At 35.3% G+C, this 17392-nt stretch overlaps 1 protein-coding gene across 11 annotated transcripts in view; it reads right to left on the minus strand.

Annotated features, from left to right (window-relative positions):
* Positions 1-17392, minus strand: part of PPP1R9A (protein phosphatase 1 regulatory subunit 9A) — a 320114-nt gene that overhangs the window by 133064 nt on the left and 169658 nt on the right. For all 11 annotated transcript variants that reach the window (XM_020882684.2, XM_070471334.1, XM_020882687.2 and 8 more), the window contains exons 3-4: positions 11781-11913; positions 4964-5084 (exon numbers count right to left, since the gene is read on the minus strand). In XM_020882684.2, coding sequence (XP_020738343.2) covers positions 4964-5084; positions 11781-11913 — 254 coding nt within the window. The remainder of the gene's footprint in view (positions 1-4963; positions 5085-11780; positions 11914-17392) is intronic.

Consider the following 17392-nt stretch of genomic DNA (forward strand, 5'->3'; position numbering starts at 1 on the left):
TGACAAGTGATGATGGCATTTTACAGTGACTGTAGAAATAGTCTAAAAAGTTTTGCTCGAGACTGAAGCATTATAGTCACTTGTTCTTTATTAAAGATGCAAATGTGAATAACCATAAAATAACTAGACTAAAGGTTCTGGACTCAAGAATCTATAACTTATAACCCAAAGACAAAAAGACATTTTCTCAAAATGTAAAGGATAGGGTAACTCATACAAATGGTTTTGAGCTCTTGTTTTACAACAAATTTCACAATGCTTATCAAATATTATAAATTTAAGCATAAAATAAACAATATTTATTATTTATATTATAGCAATTCCTAATTTTCTTAATTCATCTGTGTAGGCATCCTTATGTTCATGCACACCCAAGAACCTAAAATGAGAAAATACATCTGGAAAAAGCTCTAAATGGACAAAAAAAAAACCCTTCAACCTAGAATCCTATACACAGAGAAAACATATTTTAAAAAATCAAAGTTGAAACAAAGACTTATTCAAATATACAAAGCTGAAAGAATTCACCACCAGCAGATCTGGTGATAGAATGGTAAAAGACATCCATCAGGCAGAAGAGTAATGCTGAGTGAAAACACGTATCTCACAAAGGAGTAGAGAACGCGGGGAACAGAAGACAGGGGAGCTACAAAGCATTCCATGCAACACGAAGGGTGGCAACAGATATTTGGCTGGATTTGCTCTCCAAATTCAGAGACCAGCGTAAGAAAGAGATATCTCACAATTCAAATGCAGGTCTCTGATCCTACATAATTCTCCCTGCCTGCCTTAATACAGAGACCATTAAGAAGATAAAGAGAGCTCCATATTATTTGATTATTATTTTCATTAAAAGGATATTAATTAAAAATTTTTTTTCTCATTTCAAAGTGATATTCATTAAAGAAAGGATCTAAAAATCTGATACACAATTAAAACCAGGAAATTAAAGCCACCTTTAAATTAGAAAAGAGGGAGAAAGGGAGAGAAGTCCCACAGCTTTTGCTATTTAATATGAAGGGCATTTCAATTTACCTTTTTAGAGGTAAGTTGTATGGTGATTAACGTGGAGACAAACTCAAGAAACTATAAAAATGAGCAGAAGGAGGAGGAGAGGCAATAAATGACTGAACAGGGGTGAGAGGAATAAATAATACTAGTTACAAAAAAGGGCACCAGCTCAGGGTGACTGCAACCAAGGACTGACCCCACAACCCAGAAGGTCATGAACCAGCAGCGCATTCACCATGTAAGTGGTTACTATGGTAGGGAAAAGAATTTTGGCATCTGATACCCACTTTGCTTGAATTTTTTACCCTGAGAGAGGGCAACTGTTAGATGCAACTTTATAAAGTAGTAACTGATAATCTCTTTCAAATCTTGGCTCATAATTAAAAGAGCAGAAAAGAAGGGATGAGTCCTGGTGGTAAAAATTAACTGGATAATTTCTCTGCATCAGACCATCACAGAGTAGAAAGATTACAGATAACACACGCTTTCCAAAATTTTTCCAAAATAGCAGAGGAAATACCTGTTTATCCCTGGATATACTGTCTACTGGAATGTGGAAGGTAGCTGGCCACTTTGTTAAAATGTCCTGTGTATATTCATAACATTATTGCAGCAAAAATTAATGTTAATAACTTAATATTATTTTAATAAAAATTTAGAACAAAGTGTAAATGGCTATCATGCCACTCAGCTAAATTACCAGTTACCCTCTAAATTATAAGGCAAAGTAGCACACTAAAAGAGAGAGAAAAGAACAGAAAAGGAAAATGTTAGGTCTCAAGAGTAAATGTCTTGAAAGCAACTGAAACACAGGTATTCACTTATTCAACAAATATTTACTGAGCATCTCCTACATTTCAGGTGTCATATGAAATGATACAAACAGACATGAAGACAAATTCAGAATGTTAAGATATCATATTGAATAGTAAGGGAGACCCAAAACTTTTTAATTATACTAGATACTCAGGAGATAAATATCCATGGTAAATTTCTAAAACTACTCAAAATATGATTAGTTTCTGAGACATTAGGAAGGGGTAAAAACATCACAATAAAAAAGGCTTCTTGTATTAGGGGTGGTAAGGGAAGAGGAGGGAGAAAAGAATTTTCTCTATATATCTGTTTATTTGACATACCTTGAAGGAAGTTGAACCAAATCTGAGATAACACTGACATAATTTTCTTAAGGAACAGTTATTAAGAAGCTAGAAAGCTATAAGCTATAAAGCTATAATACAGCAAGCTAGAGAGCCATAATACAGACTCAGTCTTTTAAAGCTAAAAGGAACATCTAACCTGGAACTTTGATTTGTTCACAACTGATGAGTTCGGAAGAGTAACTTTCCCCAGGCCACATGGTGATTATTTTAGTTGCAGTTTAAACTATATATAAAGTATCACATATTCTATATAGGAAAATTAAATATTCCATATTTGCTGAAATAGAAACACAGACTAGAGCCATTCAACCCTTTGATGTATATTAATTCTAAATTTCTTGAGAGAGAGAAAGAGGAGAAAAGAGAGAGAGAGATGGGAGTGAGGTGGGAGAGAGATGAAAAGAATGGAAAACGTATCCGCATAAGAATGGCATTATACTCAACATACTGTTTTGTAAATCCTTAATACAATATATTTCTATATCAGTAAGTATACATGTATTGACTGGAGACAGCAGCCAAAATGTTCCTTTTGTAATTTTTTTACACTGATAACTTTTAAATAGTAAATTTTAAATGCTATACAAATGAGTACACCTTTAATGGTGGAGATAAGTATAATAATTTAAAAGATGTGAACACTTCCATAGACATAATAATGTGACCACTTATTTTCAAATATATATATATATACACATATGTGTGTATATATATATACAGGTCACATGATCCCAAAGAGTCTTCTCATTTCATTACCTTTAGCTGTCTTTTTTAAACTTATTCACTGAGGCATTTATTAAGTATCTATATAACAACAGCAGGATTACTGTACTAGGTAAATATTCATTTAGAAGGTTTGAGGAAATGCACACTGGGACCGGTAAAGCAAAGTTCTCATATCAGTGCCAATATTAAAACTACACAGGAGAAAACATCAGTAAACAGGTTAACATAAAAGAAACCTAATTTTTAAAATGAGTGACGGAAAAACAAACAGTTCTGAGTTTAGAAAACAGGAATTGACTAAACTGATTGATAGCAAATTTTCTTTTTTTCTTGAATGAATTGCCTTCTCACTATTTTAATGGTGTCTTTTGGTGAACAAGAGTACTTAATTTTATTTATTTATTTTTGGTCACCCAGCATGTAGGATGCTAGTGTCTATCCTGGGACTGAACCTGCACCCACGTTGGAAGGGCGGAGTTTTAACCGCTGGACCACCAGAGAAGACCTCAGATTTTCTACTTTTTTTGTCTTTAAGTCAATTTGTGTTTCAATTTGGCTTTGGGGCCCATTTACTTAAGAGAGGTGATTGATAGTAATTAATATTGTTTGAATATTAACAAGAAGAATTATTCCCTAACACTTTAGAATGATTTATATTTTTCATGAAACATTAAGAAAAGAGACATAGATTTTTGCAAACAAACTTTAACTCACTTGGAAGAAAGATTCTAAATTAATAATAGGAAATACTACTACCATAACAAAATATAATACTTTATGGGAATATTTTATTTCACAGGGAAGCCTGGCATGCTGCAGTCCATGGGATTGCAAAGAGTTAGACACGACTTAGCAACTGAACAGCAACAAGTATAGAATCCATTTAAAGAGCAAAGAAATTATTTCCTTCACCACTTTGAAAAGGATCAAGACAATAAATTATTTTTAAACACAAAATATTAATAGCCCACTTTCTTTAAGTATAACACCTAGTAGTCAGCTGAAGATTCACTCAAAACACTCATTTCAGACCTTTTTTGTTCAAGTGTTATGGGAATACAAATAAGGATACTGGTAAGATGTGATCGCTAACCACATAGAAAGAGATAATAATGAAGGTGTGGCTTCCTATTTAAATAAATCAATTTAGTTCCTTTTGGGAAACATCTTCGGATATCAATATGTTCTTAGAATTACAAAAGAAATACTAATACTATTGGTTTCACTGGAGATTCACAAATGATTTTCAACATTGTTTATTATTTCTAGATAAGATGGTGAAAGTAGTACAAATTTAAACCTTGAAAAAAATCAAAGCCAGTTATTAATATTTAATTTTCCAAAAAAAAGATGATATTTCATTGATGTTGGCACTCATATTTTTGAATCTACTTTTATTTCTACTGCCAATCCTCTGGATCATCCCCAATTTGATGCATCAGTAACAAGGTAAGGTTTAATTAAAATCTTTAAAGATACTTATAACTCATGATGATGAAAGCTCAGACAAAATATGAACATCTGATGCTCTGGTGTGTATCCAATTATCCCAAGAGGATGTTTAACCCTCTCCGAGAGATTCCACAGGTCTAGATGGCACTCAAGAACCAATGTTTTTAGACAACACATTTATCTCCACAATCACCATCATTGCAGAATCCAAGTTCCTATTCTCTCCCTTACTGCTGTCATTTTCAGAAGTGCCAGAACTACAATCATTTGTCTTGATATTTTTCAAGTGAAACTATATGCTGATCTCCATAGTACATATTGTTAAATGATGTATACCATGTTTCTGATCACTGTCCACTAGCTAGACAGATGAATGGATATATACAGAGGAAGACAGATATACATAACAGACCCATCCACCTGTTTATCTAATATAAAGAAATATATTCTGACAACAAATCAGAAAGTAATTCAAACGTCTTAACATTTTCCACATCTGAGACACACTCTGAAATTCTGTTCTAAAAAATCAAAAGAAAGTTACCAATGAAAGAAATTCCCAGAAACATTTCCCAGAAGATTTTAGATGTTAACAACAGTAGCTGGTTTACCTGCCATCTCGCTGAGCAGCACCACCTTCTGTCACTGTCTTGACAAATATTCCCAGCTTTTCAAGGCCTGCATCTGCTCCAACACCCATTCCAATAATACTTATGCCAAGTCCATCCTCATCTATGAAAAAGGAAAAAAGTGAACAACCTTAATTTTACACTCATCCATAATTAGCTTCTGAGATCTATTTGCTGCATTTAATTTTGTTCTTTGTGAACCATACTGACATGTTTGCTTTGACAGAATTTTATCCTATGCTGGGGAGCAAGGATGTTAAATAAGATCCCTTAAAAGGCTCATTAGTTTTTTTTCATTTTACTATTGCAGTTGGCTATTCATTGTGATCCCTGGAAAAGGTAATAACTTGATTATTGAGCAATCAATCTATCTGAAAACATGGCCTAACTAAATAATACAATATTTTTAAGCACAGAGCATACATACTCACACATATATGTATGTTTGAGTATATAATTTTAAATTAACATGATTATAATACATCTGGAATTTTTCATCTATTTATGTGGTCTTCTTTTTCTTTTTTAACTTGGGCCACATACCCATCCATGTTAATAAGATGGTAAGTATCTCTCAATATTTTCCTCTGTTCTACTACACAAGCATATAAACATATGATCAGATAAAATATACACATATATGTGCATATAATTGAATATACATATTATATAGTGTTTAATTTTCCTTCTTATTTCCTTTACACAAACAAGATCATATTATACCTACTTCTCTCTGCAGTTTATTTTTCTGATCCAATGATAAGATATCACCTTATATAGCCTTAAATCACTTATAATGCATAACAGTTCATGGTGAGAAGGTGTCATCATTTATCCAACCATTTCTCTACAAACAGGCGTTCACTTCTGTTTCCATTTTATTGGACCTTTGAACAATATTGACAACCACATTTTTAAATTCAGATACAATTCTCCTTTCTGTGAACACATACATTTTAACATTAATGAAATAAAAGAGACACTATTTGCATTCCACATTTTTTGGTTAACATCCAAAGTTGTTTTCTGATAGCCTCAAGGTCTCCATAATAATGGTGCATTAGCTGAATAAAAATAGATATTAACTAATCAACTGTGTTGGATTGTTAAAAAAAAAAAAACTGGCTCAGGTGCTCAATAGAATGTTTCATGCTTTTAAAAGACTCTTTAGCAATAACCTTTAATTTGCTAAGTATTCCCAGCTAGTAATTTTTTGAATAGGGTTCATCTCATTGATTATTACTTATTACTAGCTCTGTTTTAAGTATTTTTAAGTACAACTCAATCCTACATCTTTAGTCTACATATGTTTAAAAATATGTCATTTAGCAAAAGTGCTATGTCTTTGCTCAGTTGTGTGCTAAAGAAAGCTAGTATAGAGCTTGATGTGCCAGCTGAAGGCACATCTACATTGATTCCAGGCGTAGGTACCTGTCCAGTGTGAGAACTGTTGACTAAATGAGTGATTACTGGAGACCTTCCTTCATTCCTTACATTTAGAATATTTGCACACATCATTTTCCGTATTTATTACTTTCTAATTGTTTCCCTGGTATAAGTATTCATATTCATCAAGAGGTATTCTCTTTCTAAAAATGTCCCTACATTCACTATAGCTTTGCAGTTTCTCCCTAGAACAAGGTTTCTTATGCACACGAAGGTCAGGTCTGTGCTGAAAGCTCTTCCTCATTGGTTATGTGTATACAGCTGCTTCTTTTACACAAATTCTCTTATGTGTATAAAGGTTAGCTGTATTGCAGAATTACTGCACATATTTATCACTTTCATAGGATTTCTCTAGAGTGTGAATGTTTATATTTACAAAGGGATTACTAATGCCCAAAAGCCTTCCCAATGTTTACATTCAGTGAGTTTGCTCTTGTGTTGTTTAAGAGATGATCGCTGTAGACTTTTCCACATTGAATAATGTTGCAGGGCTTCTCTTTTGTATGAAATCTTTGGTGAATATTAAGTATTAGGGGGAATTCTTGTTCATATTCACTGTATTTATAGAACTTTTGTTCATTACAAATCACCACATGTCAAGCCAACGTTAAGTTCCCACACTCAGCATACTCAAAGGGCTCCTCTCAAATGTGGATTCTCTGTACTAACATGCCATTTAATAGCTTCTTCCAACAAATACTCTGCATAAAAATTACATCTTAGTTTTTAAATCCATTTTCTTAGTTTTTAAGTCCATTTCCTGGACTCAGGTTTTAGTAAACTCATCTCCCTTCCTTTCATAACTCCTCTTGACGCTCTAACTGGAAAATTATGCAGTCTTGCAAAGATGAAAATGCAACTGTGGGCAAAGCAGTATGTTGGCTTGAGCCACCCACAACTCATGCAGACCACCTGAAAGACATGGTGACAACTGAAAGAAAACTAAAGGAAGCGTACAGTCAACCCAGAGATGAGTTGACTGATTTCATCTCTGTGCAGCTTCTCTGAGATGGCAAGCATGGGTGAAGGCCGGAGCCACACACTCGAAGGCTTTGATTCCTGTGGTTGCACCATCAAGAACCCAGCAGACACCCTGTCTTCCTTATTCTACTAGGAACAGGCAGAGCACGAAGTATGCAAAACATCCAGGAAAAGATGAAAAAGACTCGAGGCTATGTTAGGAAGATGCTGTCACCACCTTCTGGAGCTCAGAGCTTATTTTCTCTACCAGGAAAAAAACCTCATGTTGGTTCAGCAATCCCCTCACTGCTACTGAGGTTTGCGCTTGTATTCATAGGAATGTCTAAAGAAAAGTCCCAATTTTTCTAATGAGTTTTGCCTGTCTCTTTTGTCCTGATAATTTACAAAGACTCTTAGAATATTATAGCTATTAACTCCATGTCATCTATAATGAATATTTCCCCTCCTAAATATATCACTTATCTGTTGGCTTTGTTTGACAATGTTACCTTTAAAAGTTTAAAATTTTGAATGAGTGAATTGGTCCATCTTTCTTCTATAATTTCTGATTTTCCAAACGGTTAAGCCCCTCCTCCCAGAAGCCCAGATGTAGATATACATTTTCATCAGATATCTTTGTTTTTTAAAATTTTATTATTTAATTCATGTAGTTTACCTTTATATATGATATAATGAAAATGAAGTTTTCCCAACTTAATATTCTTTCAGATAGATGCTCAGTTATGCCAGAACAATTTGTAAAGTACCCTGTTACTCCTAAATTAGAGTTCTTATGTCAAGTTATTAAATTTTCATGCACACTAACATCACTCTCTGAACCTTGTATTTTATTTCACTGATCAACTGCTGTATGATTACAATTTGTTCTGATTATCGAGGGTTTACATTACATTCAGATATTTGGAAAATTAAATTCTTTTACTTTCTTTTTCATATTTCTCTGAGGTCTGTAGTTTTCCATGTAAAATTTAGTACAGTATTATGTTATCCCCTCTCCCAATGTAACTGATGACAGTTCTATTTGAATTGCATTAAATTTATATATTACTTTATCAGATAGAAGATACCTATCAGATATAGGAGAGACTTTCCTATACTGAGTCTTCCCATCCAAGAATGCAAAATATCTATTTGCTTAGATCCTGTATCTTTAATCAAGACCTCAGTCAGGATCCTATATCTTTAATGGGCTTCTCTGGGGGCTCAGCTGGTGAAGAAGCCGCCTGCCGTGCAGGAGACCTGGGTTCGATGCCTCAGTTGGGAGGATCCCCTGGAGAATGGAATGGTTACCCACTCCAGTATTTTGGCCAGGAGAATTCCATGGGATCACAAAGAGTCGGGCACGACTGAGCAACTTCCACTTTCACTTCTGTATCTTTAATAGCCAAGGTACAACCTTTATAGCGTTAATAGCTGTAAGACAACAATGACACATCACCTCACACCTGGTACAGTGACTGCCATCAAAAAGACAGAGAGATAACAAGTGCTGGGAAGGATGAAGAAGAACAAGACTTCTTGTGCAGTATTGGTGGGAATGTAAATTGCTGGAGACACTATGGAAAACAGTATGGAAGCTTTTCAAAAATTAAAATAACTGTACTTCATTTAGCTCTCTTCTAGTTTAATTTTTCTAGTTTAACTTTTATTAAGAAATATAGCATACAAACAAGAATGAATAAAAATATTTATCTATAAAATACTGTATGGTATTGTATAAAATACAAACAAGGACAGAACATTACCAATAGCCCCAAAGACCACTATGTACGCTCTCTGAAATCGTAACTCTCCATGGTAACCATTACCCTAAACATGGTGTTAACTATTCCCTCCTTTGCTACTACTAGCAAGGTTAACTGCTACCTCCTTTAAAAAGTAGTGTTGGTATTGAAATACTAATTAGTATTAAAATACTACTTTTTGAAGTCATTTATCTGTGTACCTCTGAATAATATGCTGTTTAATATTTCCTGGCTTTGAAATTTAAGTAAATGGAATTGTACTGAAGGGCTTATTCTGTGATTTGCTTCCCACCCCACTACACACAATTTCATGTTTGTAAGGATCATAACACACTGCTCTGTGGAACTGTGGCTTCTTCATTTTTACTCCTGAGTAATACTTTATGGAACAGATATGCTACAATTTAAATACCCTTTTCTATCATTGATGAATATTCAGACTGTTCTCATTTTTGCTATTAAAAGCAATACAATGGCCCACAGCCAAATCCAGCTGCCTTTATATGGGCCATAGTTAAGAATGGTTTTTACATTTTTAAACAAGTGAAAAGTATAAGCCTCACTCATACATTCTCTTTAACCTTAAATGAAATGGTCTTTAAACAGAAACAATTATTAGTCAATCATGTTAAGTGCAATAATTGGTATGTTTTATATTTTTTCATCCAAGCAACTTTACACTTAACACTTACATATTAAGCAATACTTACATTTCAACTCTTTTTCCCTCACATTTTCAGTTTTGGACAAGCTGTTCTTTCTTTCTTTCACCACCACCCCCGCCTCGCTAATTGGGAATTATGAAGGAGAGGTGCTCTTTAAATCTTTCAGTCACTCCAGTTCAGTCGCTCATTCGTGTCTGACTCTTTGTGACCCCATGAATCGCAGCACGCCAGGTCTCCCTGTCCATCACCAACTCCCGGAGTTTACTCAAACCCATGCCCATCGAGTCGGTGATGCCATCCGCCATCTCATCCTCTGTCGTCCCCTTCTCCTCCTGCCCCCCATCCCTCCCAGCATCAGGGTCTTTTTCAGTGAGTCTACTCTCCTCGTCAGGTGGCCAAAGTATTGGAGTTTCATCTTCAGCATCAGTCCTTCCAATGAACCCAGGACTCATCTCCTTTAGGATAGACTGGTTGGATCTCCTTGCAGTCCCAGGGACTCTCAAGAGTCTTCTCCAACACCACAGTTCAAAAGCATCAATTCTTCGGTGCTCAGCTTTCTTCACAGTCCAGCTTTAAATCTCTAAATACTAGCAAATTTCTTTCTTTCATCAGGACAGGCAAATTCCCTCTGGGGTGGATGCAGGGTCTTGAATCATTTTCCTTTTTATTCCCACTGGTATGTGCAATGATCCCTATGCCCCCTACTCCCAGTGTTCCCTGATGCTGATCTAATAATTTTACCTCTGTAAGCACATTTGCTTCTTTGTTTGCTTTGATTTTGGCCTGGTATTTTATAAGATTTTTACTTTATGTTTGTGATTAGAATTTTCCCAGGCTATGTCTGAGTATGGGAATTTTTTAAATTCCTCTCACTTGGAACAAATTGGCTAAGACCTTTCAAATATGAGGTGCAGATATTTTTGAGCTGTCAATTTCTTCTATTTTGTGCAATATGTATCTTATCCTGTACTGTCTTTTCTCCTTCTATTACAATTTTTATATTTGGTCTCTCTCATGATTTTTTTTTAAATTTTTTACTCTGTCATTTGAGAATTACTTTGGGACATTTCTTATGCTTAATCGGTTGCATCACCAATTTGAGTCTCAGCAATAACCATCCTTTCCTCTTCAACGCCTCTACTGAAATTTTAAATTTTAAAATAAATATTTTTGCTGTTTTGTTAATTTGCTTAAGATGTCATTTTAAAGCCATGCTTGAATATCTTTATTTTCATTTATTTCTTTTTTGTTGTTTGTCATCTGTTTGTTCTGCTTTTTTCCAAAGCTCTCTGAGATGTGCTGTTTTTCTGTTCACTAGGTCTTAGGTCAGTTCCCAGGTATGACTTGTGAAGATAAACACAGTAGGTTCTGGACCCATAGGTCCTCAGCTACTCAGCAGGCAGGCTGCGGTTCCTGGGAGGAATCAGGAGAAAGCCCCTGTCTTGTCCTCCCTACTTTCCTTTAGATTTCTCCCCTCAGAGGTGAAGAGGATGCCACTGCCTTCATTCCAAAATCCATTATTTCCTAAAGGTTCAGTACTCCCATAGCTACTACATTCAGCATCTAACCATGACCACTCTCCCTCCACCAAAAAACCCCAAACAACGGCCTAGCACAAGCTCTCACTCACAGCAGCTTTCCCTAGACTCTTCATATGCACCCGTGGTTTGCAGGAATACAAAAAAACGTCAGACCTCATTCATACTTCCCTACTCCTAGTCAAAAATCCAGCCAACTAAAGTAGATGAGTTTCAAGGGGGATGGTAAGGGAGGAGTCTTTCAATATACCATCTATACAGAATTCATATAAACTGTTTTTGAAATTTAAAAAATAAAACCCTCCATGAGAATGAAAACTCTCTCCAATTCTTAGGGGGAAAAAAGGCTATACTTAGGGAAAATAAAGTCATTTCTAGACTATTAAAATACCAGCATAACATTAACATTGCTGAGCTCATATACCTTTTTCTAGTTCCACTGGGAAAAGTTCCAGCTTTTCTACCCGTTTTTCAAGTTCATACTCAGCCGAAGCAGCTACAGGGTCAACTTCATCATTCCTCCTGTCATAGTCTTCGTTGGAGTATGTGCTGAAGACCTGTAATAAGATGTCAACAATAAGATGAAAATCCAGAAAAGACAGCTTTCTTAATTTAAAAAAAATCTAAGTATCCAAAACTACATAAGTTAAAAATTTTGTATGAAGAATTTCTTCTAAACAACTGTTTTGTCATCAAATCAATAGAGATGTTAGGAAAAGGAAAACTGAATCAGAATAAAAGTAACTCACTAATTTAAAAAATGTACCACTTTTAATAATTTGAGAGACAACAGTAGCCAACAGCTAATCATTATATGGTTATCAATATTATCACCTTTAACAGAATCAGGGTATACCATATTAACTGCAATAAAACTAAGGTAAAGCATCTAGAGCATGCTACTAGAGCAAACACCCACACTGAATCCATTTCATGCTATGACCTGTAAAAGCCCTGGTGTTGTAGTGTGCTGGAACTAGAATTATACTTGAAACACAGAATCACTGAAACTGACTTATATTCTATACTGTACCAGTTGTGTTAAGCTCTCATTTGTCATCTCTCATTTTACTTGCATGCAAATATAAATTAAATTCTCACTGAACATTTTAATGAAATGACTATCAAAATATTGCTCAAGATCTGCAAAACAAACAGACTACTGGTAGGTCTTTCTTCCTGACCTAAGTCATTCAAAAGATCATTATATGTGGTCTTCCAATGCAGCCACAAGAAACTTACTGTCCTTATTTCTGCTGAAGTATCTGATTTATTTTAAAAGCAACTGGAAGTTGGTATATAGTCCCTCACTTAATACATTGAAGAATGTTTAAAAGAGAGAAATATATAATTCATCAAACCAAATTAATTTGCATGATAAAAACGGTTCAATTAAATTCAACAGTTAGGAAGTATTCAAACAGTGCCTGACAAAACTCTATCATGTCCTCCAAAATTAAAAATCTCAGAGTGACCAGTTTTTTGAAAAATATACATAAAAAGTCATAATAAATGTAGAAAGCAGGACTGAATGTCAGAGATAGAAGAAATCAAGTCTATTGTCTATAAAAGTTGGCCCTGCTAGTTCAGATGTGCTTTACATTCATATTACTGGAAAACTGGCAGCTCTTACATGCTATATATGGTAATCTATAAACCAGAAATACATATTGGATACATAGAAACAGATGTAGTGTGGTTCCTAATTCTACATATTTCTCAAAATCATGTCATTTATTTTTTGTTCCTGACTTTCAACATGTTTTCATAGCTATGTACCATTCAGAGATGGTCTCCACCACATTTCTCCACCACAATAAACATTTCTGCATCAAAGGGAACACTTCTAGACTAGGGGGTTTGTATCTTTTAAATTAATCTTTTCACAAAATATGCTTCCTATGCCCCTTCCATAGAACCTTCTAGTGTTTTTTGTAAAATGTCAGGTTTATTACTTTCTCTTAGACAGCCTTTTTGATCTTTTACTTCTCTTATATGTTTTGGTAATCATTAATTCATATATATTCATGCATCAAAAAATTATACAGTACCAGCTTTATGCCAAACATTATGGTAGACACAGAAGAAGGCATAATCTCAAGAAGCTCACAGTTTAGTAGGGACACAGAAATAAAAATAAACAACTACCATATATGTTATAACTGATATAACAAAGGAATGTACCAAGCAATTTTTTTTATGGTTCAGAAAAAGGGAAGAATTCCATGGAAGGGGAATTATCTGAGCCGAATCCTAAAGAATAAATCAGGATTCATATATTCAAATGTAGAAGAGGTAAAATGTATATTTCAAATATAAGACACTAGAAAAAAATCTGTATCTTTTGGAAAACATGGACAATTGAATGGATCACAAAATAGCATGCCTACAGAAACAAACTTTAATAACACACACAAAAAAGTAACTGGATCTGGAACATACATGTCCTGAAAACTACTGGCAGTGGTGACTAGAAATTATTTCATTAATGTCTGCCACTCTACTTCTGCTAATAGGTTCAATTATATGATTGCTAAACAAGGATTCAAATGATATTCATACTAAACATAATACTCCTGCATTTAATTTGTGAATAAAAGAACATATATGTATTTTTATATATGTGTACGTGTGAGTGTATACAGTGGAAGTGAGAAATAGATTTAAGGGACTAGATCTGATAGACAGAGTGCCTGATGAACTATGGATGGAGGTTCATGATATTGTACAGGAGACAGGGATCAAGACCATCCTCAAGAAAAAGAAATGCAAAAAAGCAAAATGGCTATCTGAGAGGCCTCACAAATAGCTGTGAAAAGAAGAGAAGTGAAAAGCAAAGGAGAAAAGGAAAGATACACCCATTTGAATGCAGAGTTCCAAAGAATACAACCAACCTAGACAGCATATTAAAAAGCAGAGACATTACTTTGTCCACAAAGGTCCCTCTAGTCAAGGCTATGATTTTTCCAGTAGTCAAGTATGGATGTGAGAGTTGGGACTATAAAGAAAGCTGAATGCAGAAGAATTGATGCTTTTGAACTGTGGCGTTGGAGAAGACTCTTGAGAGTCCCTTGGACTGCAAGGAGATCAACCAGTCCATCCTAAAGGAGATCAGTCCTGGGTGTTCATTGGAAGGACAGATGTTGAAGCTGAAACTCCAATACTTTGGCCACCTGATGGGAAGAGCTGACTCATTGGAAAAGACCCTGATGCTGGGAAAGATTGAGGGCGGGAGGAGAAGGGGACGACGGGTGAGGATGGACGACAGGATGAGATGGTTGGATGGCATCACCAGCTCAATGAACATGGGTTTGGGTGGACTCCAGGAGTTGGTGACGGACAGGGAGGCCTGGGTGTGCTGCGGTTCACGGGGTCCCAAAGAGTTGGACACAACAGAGCAACTGAACTGAACTGAACTGTGTGTATATACAGACACACCTTCTAGCAAATATTCTTTCCCAATAAGGCTGGTTTATAAAGTTCATTTAGGGATATCCCAAAATTAAATAAAACAAACAGAAAACTAACTATATAACTACAGATTGGAAAATAATATTGTAAATAATGTTTGAGGCATATATCAATCAGATGACCATATCACCATTTCATTCTGTAGAGAACAAATAATATAATATACTTTTCATCCTCAGCTTAATCATTGTCTGGTATATTTTGTGGGCACATAAGCAAACCCTTATAAATACATGAAAAAAAAAAGGCCAGAACTCATTATTTGCGAATTAAGCTTGTGTTTACCTGGAAAATCCAAGAGGTTAAACAGAAAATTTTAGAACTAACAAGAGTTCAGTGATTTCTACATTCCCTCAATCATGTAAAAAAAATCATTCTCTTAAACTTATACAAGCCAAACTTGGGCTATTGCTACTACAAATGAAGAGGACAATTACAAGAAAAGTAAGTGTGTTTCTAGAAATGTAGTTCCCTAACTATTATATCTGTGATAATTTATCATACAACCTCAAATTTATTGTGAGACCTACAGATAGAAAATACTAATGTCATTTCAAAGAAATAAAACAATGTTGTCTTGCCTTTGGGAAAAAAGAGTTCAGTGAAAACAGAATTTGAAAACTAACCAGAAAATCCATAGTAATTTTAGAAAATGTAATAGACAAGATCAGAAATTATAAAATATTCAAGAATTAGTGATCATAAATGTGCAAGGATATCCTTATCTATAAAACATAACTGAAAAATTTAAAAAGCCCTGAGTAAGTGTAATGCCATGCTATATTCTTGGATTAAAATCCTTAATATTGTAAAATCATCTATGATCCTAAACTATTGTTAACATCTGTTTGCCCCAATTTAATTTATGAATACAGGGCAATCAAAATTGAAATTCCACTAACATTATTCCTGGAAACTAGCAAGCTGCTTGCGAACAAAGAATAAGAATGGAAACAGACCTTATCAGATATCAGAAGATATAATAAAACCTCATTTATTAAGGCAATATACTTTGACCAAAGACAGATCTATTTCTGTACTTTCCATTTCACTCCTGTACCTTTCTATTCAAATTAGTTTGGGAGATCTATTCAAAAAATAGTAGGGAAAGAATGAGATATCCTCTTGAGGAGAAAAATTCCTATTTCATATGATTAACAAAAGTAAACTTTACATTGGCTAAGAACAAAAAAAATTATAAATTATTAAACTGCTCAAGTTCAAATTACCGAACAATTACATTCATTTCTCATGCTAGTAAGCTTATACTCAAAGCCCTTCAAGTTAGGCTTCAGCAGCACATGTGGCAAGAACTTCCAGTTGTAGAAGCTGGGTTTAGAAAAGGTAGAGGAACCGGGAACAAACTGTCAACATTTGCTGGATGACAGAGTAAGCAAAGGAATTCCAGAAAAACAATCATTTCTGCTTCATCAACTATGAGAAAGTCTTCGACTACGTGGATCATAACAAACCATGGAAAATCCGTAAAACAGATGGGAATATCAGACCACCTTGCCTGTTTCCTGAGAAACCTGTATGCGCGGCAAGAAGCAACAGTTAGAACCTTCCATTGAACAAATGACTGGTCAAGACTGGGAAAGGACTAAGACAAGGCTGTATATTGTCACTCTGCTTATTTCACTTATAAGCAGAGTACATCATGAGAAATGCCAGGCTGGATGGGCCACAAGCTGAAATCAAGATTGCTGGGAGAAATCTCAACAGCTTCGGATATGCAGGTGATACCGTTCTAATGGCAGAGAAGAGGAACTAAAGAGCCTCTCAATGAGGGTAAAAGAGGAGAGTGAAAAAGCTGGCTTAAAACTCAACATTAAAAAAACTAAGATCATAGCATTTGGTCCCATCATTTCACAGTAAATAGATGGGGAGAAAGTGGAAACAGTGACAGATTTTCTTTTCTTAAGCTCCAAGATCATTGCAGATGGTAACTGCAACCATGAAATTAAAAGATGCTTGCTTCATGGAAGGAAAACCATGACAAACCTAGACAGAGTATTAGAAAGCAAAGATATCACTATGCTGACAAAGGTTCCATCTAGTCAAAGCCATTGTTTTTCCAGTGGTCATGTATGGGTGTGAGAGTTGGATATAAGAAGGCTGAGCACTGAAGAATGGATGCTTTTGAACTGTGGTGTTGGAGAAGACTCTTGAGGGTCCCTTGGACTGCAAGGAGATCAAATAAAATCAAATTCTTAGGAAGGACTGATGCTGAAGTTGAAGCTGCAATACTTTGGCCACCTGATGCGAAGAGCCAACTCATTGGAAAAGACCCTAATGCTGGGAAAGATTGAAGGCGGGAGGAGAAGGGGACAACAGAGGATGAGACAGTTATAAAGCATCACCAGCTCAGTGAACATGAAGTCGAGCAAACCCCAGGCGACAGTGGAGGACACGGCGGCCTGGCGTGCTGCAGTCCACGGGGTTGGTTGTAAAGAGTCGGACAGGACTTAGTGTGAACAACAAACTGCTAAAAGAAAACATGCAACAATGTTTTTAACAGGCAAGAGAGAATCTTCCCCAAAAGCCAGGGATCCTAAAAAGCCT

The sequence above is a fragment of the Odocoileus virginianus genome, chromosome 1 (assembly GCF_023699985.2).
Source record: "Odocoileus virginianus isolate 20LAN1187 ecotype Illinois chromosome 1, Ovbor_1.2, whole genome shotgun sequence".
NCBI lineage: Eukaryota > Metazoa > Chordata > Mammalia > Artiodactyla > Cervidae > Odocoileus > Odocoileus virginianus.